Genomic DNA, 4,757 nt, shown 5'->3' with positions numbered 1-4,757 from the left:
CAATTGAGCCACTATCTTGTGTGATAGGACTACCTATACCCTACATACTAAGTAGAGTGGCACCCTCAACCAAGGCAGTCAGTGAGCCAGTCAGATCCCTATTTTACCTACTGCTTTCTCTGACCACTTATGGTCCTCCAAGAAGCAAACTAAGTGATGGGATTAGACATGTGAGATTTATTAGAAGCTATGCCTATGAGGGAAATGCAGAGGGAGCCAGATGCTGGGCAAGCAATCAGATCACAGGGCCAGTCTGATCTCTGTAAAAGACTGCAGGAGGCTAAGGAAGGAAAGGACTCAGACTTCACTGTAATTTATAAAAGCACCAGCAAGGTGAATGAGGAGCCCTGGAACCATAGCTACCTGTCATAAGGGTTGCGTCTTGCAGGAATGGGTCTACCTTACAACCCTGTAATGCCTAGTCATTGGCTAGGAGCTGGTTGTGAGGAAATGTGACTTTGGCAGAATACGGTGATGGATTTTAGATTTTTAGATGGCAAGATCTAAGGCTGTCAGTTGAACATACTCTTACCATGGGAGATCTAGTTAGAGGCATATTTAGAAGTTGCCACAGCAATCTCCATGGTTTGTGTATATTGTCTAAACCACTTAATCTTTCTGGTTAGGTTGCCAATTGAATGCTTCTTGGCTACATCCAGACTTGATGATATTAAGATACATAGGATTTCAGAGGCACCTGGGTGGCTCAGTAGGTTAAGTGTCCCACTCTTGATTCCCACCACCCCCCACCCTCCCCCAGGCCATGATCTCAGGGCCATGAGATTGAGCTTTGCATTGGGATCTGTGATCAGCAATGAATTTACTCAAGATTCTCTCTCTCTCTCCCTGCTCACATGTGTGCTGTCTCTCTCCATAAATAAAATCTTGAATATGTAAGACCTTAGAATTGAGGGAGAGACTCTAATATTCCATAGCCAGTCTGACCGAATTCAGTCTTTGGAGTATAAAGGCAAATTCATGTGCTAGGCTGAATTCTGAAGGTTAGGTGCCATAAATTGGGTCCAAGTTTATGTCCAACTCCCTTGAGCATATTTTCCTTCAGAAAACTAAATGTTCTACACTGAAGAAATGTTAGAAATCTGGTTTATTCTCCAATTTTTAATCTGGTGGTTAAATGCTAGAGCTTCAGTGATAGGGCAAAGCCCAAAGACCTAGAACTTTCTTGGACTCCTTAAACAAGATGGCCCTGAGAGCTAGTGAGCACATACTTAGCACTAACTCTAAACGTCTTCCCTTGCTTCCCATTCATGGTGGGGATGGGCAAAATAGGACTTTGCTTATGATTGCTTTTTCCATTCATATGGAGAATACTTGATTTAGACATAAGGTTCAGGAAAATGAAACTAAGCACCATGATGGAGGGTTAGAATGGGATAGAGGTTAGATACTAGATATTAGAAGATATTAGAGGTTAGATATTAGAAGAAATATGAATATAATCAGAACCCTAAATGATCCCACATCCTAAATATCCCAAAAGTGAGGCAATTAACTGGAATAGACAAAGCAAATTGATAATTCCTTTTTTTCTGGTTGTCATGTAGTGATCTTTCCCTTGTACTTGACTATTTCCCTTCATACTAAGCTCTGTGATCATTTGTTGTACACCTGAAGCTTAGTAGACTCAACATCTTCCTGTCTAGTTATAATTAAGGATTTGTAATTGAACTAAGACTGAATCCAGCTCTACACTTGGGACAGGAGACTGATCTGTGGATTCCCAGGTGGGAATAAGGAAGTATAGTGTCTGCTTTACAAGGAACATGAAATACACAACCATTCAGACTTTGGGAAAGAGGCTTTTTGGCTTTTCCATGGCTGACTAAAATGAAGGCCAGAAGGACTAGCGGTTTTGGAGGTTTAAACTGCTGAATTCCTGATTTTACCTCTTGTAAACTGAGTCACTTGGACAATTCTATCACTTCTGGGAATGTCAGTTTTTCTCATCTGCCAAGCAGGGATAATAATGTCTACCTATACAGTGTGGTTATAATAATTATATTGGTAATTATTAATTTCTACAGCTACTTAAGTAGCAAAGTGCTTTATACTTCTAAATACTTAACTAATACTTAATTTGGAAAGAAAAGTCAATGTTTCTAGACTTAATAGGGTGAAGTTATGAGTTCTATCCTGTGATTTATTCAAAAGACCACACCTCATGATCAGGAGTCTTACAGGTAGACCCAGGGAGAGCTCCTGTGGGAAGGGGAGGTTCTCTTCATGGATTCGTCACATGCTTCAGGCTACCTGATAGGAGTGGGTCTACAGGGGAGGTACAGGGTCATGTTGAGACCTGGTTGTCTTGCCTCATTAAGCTGACATTTTTTTCCAGGCCATGTTCTCCTAGAACACTCCATGCTTTCTTAGCACAAGTACTTTTTAGTAGCATCTTTTTTAAAGGTTTAAATAAAAAATGCTTTGCTTATTGCTAAGGCTGTTTTAATGAAATCCAGTTTTCTAGGATTTACTTAACACATACATTCTACTCAGCATCTTTTCTGTGTATCCTATAACACAATATGTTATAAATGCTAAAGCATTTGAGCTACATGCCTTAGAGACCTTATATGCAGTTTGGAAATAGGACAAAATACCTTTTATAATGTGTAAAATGTGAACAATACTACCGACCTCATAAGATGTTAGGACATCTGTAAGAATTACATGAGAGCTGATTGAACACAAATTGCTATTTGTATTACTATAGCAATACAAATAGTATTTGACAGGTCAAATACCCTTTAGTCATTAAAAAAAAGCCTCAAACTACCCTTAGAATTTAGAGTTGTCCATTTTTAGCATTCCTTTGGAATCACAAACCTGGAGAACACTGGGCCCAACATCTCAGACTGCTCGAAGTTCCCATCTCATAAGATGCCCATCGTATTTCCATCCCTTCTCTGTGTGCTTGTTTGAGAAGAAAGTTAAGTCATTTGATCTTGGTTTCTATCTTGAGGATTTGGAGAAGCCGCTCTCGGATCTGCTTTGTGCGGACAGCATAGACAATGGGATTGAGGATTGGAGGAATGAGGAGGTAGAAGTTGGCCAGTAGAGTGTGGATTGGAGGAGGCACCTGGTGACCAAATCGATGAATGAGAGAAGAAACAGCAATAGGAACATAAAAGATCAGAATGGCACAGATGTGAGAACCACATGTTCCCAGGGTTTTAAGCCTGGCCTCCGGTGTGGCCAGCCCCATCACAGCCCGAAAAATCATCACATAAGAGGCAGCAATGGCTGTTGAGTCCAGGATCAGGACCAGAAAGCCAATGCTTAGCCCATAGACATTGTTGACCCTGCTGTCACCACAGGTCAAGGTGACCACAGCCATGTGCTCACAGTAGGAGTGGGAGATGACACGAGATTTGTAAAGGGGCAGCCGCAGGCGGATCATCAAAGGCAGGGGTCCGATGTAGAGTACACCCCGGAGGAGGGAAGCCAGCCCCAAACGTCCTACCACAGTATGAGTGAGCACTGTAGTGTGATGGAGTGGGTTGCAGATGGCTACATAGCGGTCAAAAGCCATGGCAAGGAAGATGCCGGACTCAACTGTGGCAAAGCAGTGGATGAGGAACATTTGAGCTAGGCAGGCATCCAGGCCAATGTCTCCAGCGCCAAACCAGAAGATTCCCAGCAGTTTGGGCATAGTAGAAGTAGACAGAACCAGGTCGATGACAGCCAACATACACAGGAAGAAATACATGGGCTGATGCAGGCTATGCTCCACCTTTACCACAGCCAGAATGGTGACATTCCCCACCACAGCAACTAGGTACATGGAGCCAAAGGGGATGGAAAGCCAGATATGTAGGGACTCCAGCCCTGGGATGCCAGTGAGCTGGAAGGAGCTGGGTACTGAACAGACATTATGAGAAGTGAGCATGATTCATAAATGAACCTTCTCACTTGTGCTCCAAAATGTAGTAGAAACGTTTTCTAGAAATAAAAAACAAGAATACTAAGTTCTATAATAAGGAATAGGCTCATTGATGCTATAAACTTTCTTAGAGGAAATTATGGAACAAAGTCATAGTATAAATGTCATGTTATTACTTTCATGGTATTGAAAAAATTTGCCAGGCACATGCTAACTACATATTTGAATGAATGTAAGAGTATCTCTTTGTAATAGGACTCAGAGTAATGTTCTTGTGTCCATAAATGAAATGACCTGAGGCAGACTGGTACCTATTTAATCATTTAACTCTGCAGCTAGGCTATGTAATATCTCCCAGGATTATATTAGAATGTCTCAAAATGAGAGCTCCTTGGAAAGCGACATGTTGATGCTGAAAGCTAGAATTATAGAGTCCTGAGACTGTCTAGGTTCTATGGTAAATCAAGGTTTAAGCTGGAGGCCAGCATTTGCTAATAGATGAGCTGAAATATTTAATCTACAGGCCAAAGTAGAGACATGAGCTAGTGAAGAAGGAGCACTTTGGAGGATGGAAACAAAGGGATTCTTGAAAGATGAAAGCTGCTGAATATAGCTCCTTTTTTTTTTTGTCTGCCCAGAGGCAGGTCCTTGCAAGGACCTTCTTCCTTTATGGAGGCTCAATAGAAGATAAGATTGGAGAAATAATCCAATCATGAAATGGGCAAAAGGCATGAACAGAAATCTCACAGAGGAAGACATAGACATGGCCAACATGCACATGAGAAAATGCTCTGCATCACTGGCCATCAGGGAAATACAAATCAAAGCCACAATGAGATACCACCTCACACCAGTG

At 41.7% G+C, this 4,757-nt stretch overlaps 1 protein-coding gene across 1 annotated transcript; it reads right to left on the bottom strand.

The window, feature by feature from the left end:
* Nucleotides 1–2,953: 2,953 nt before the first annotated feature.
* On the bottom strand, nt 2,954–3,907 carry LOC129506529 (olfactory receptor 52M1). Its single transcript, XM_055320293.1, has one exon. It carries the CDS (start codon nt 3,905–3,907, stop codon nt 2,954–2,956), a length of 954 nt encoding a protein of 317 aa, XP_055176268.1.
* Nucleotides 3,908–4,757: the final 850 nt, after the last annotated feature.

The sequence above is a fragment of the Nyctereutes procyonoides genome, unplaced genomic scaffold (genome assembly GCF_905146905.1).
Source record: "Nyctereutes procyonoides isolate TBG_1078 unplaced genomic scaffold, NYPRO_anot_genome, whole genome shotgun sequence".
NCBI lineage: Eukaryota > Metazoa > Chordata > Mammalia > Carnivora > Canidae > Nyctereutes > Nyctereutes procyonoides.
This window is presented reverse-complemented; position numbering and strand designations above follow the sequence as displayed.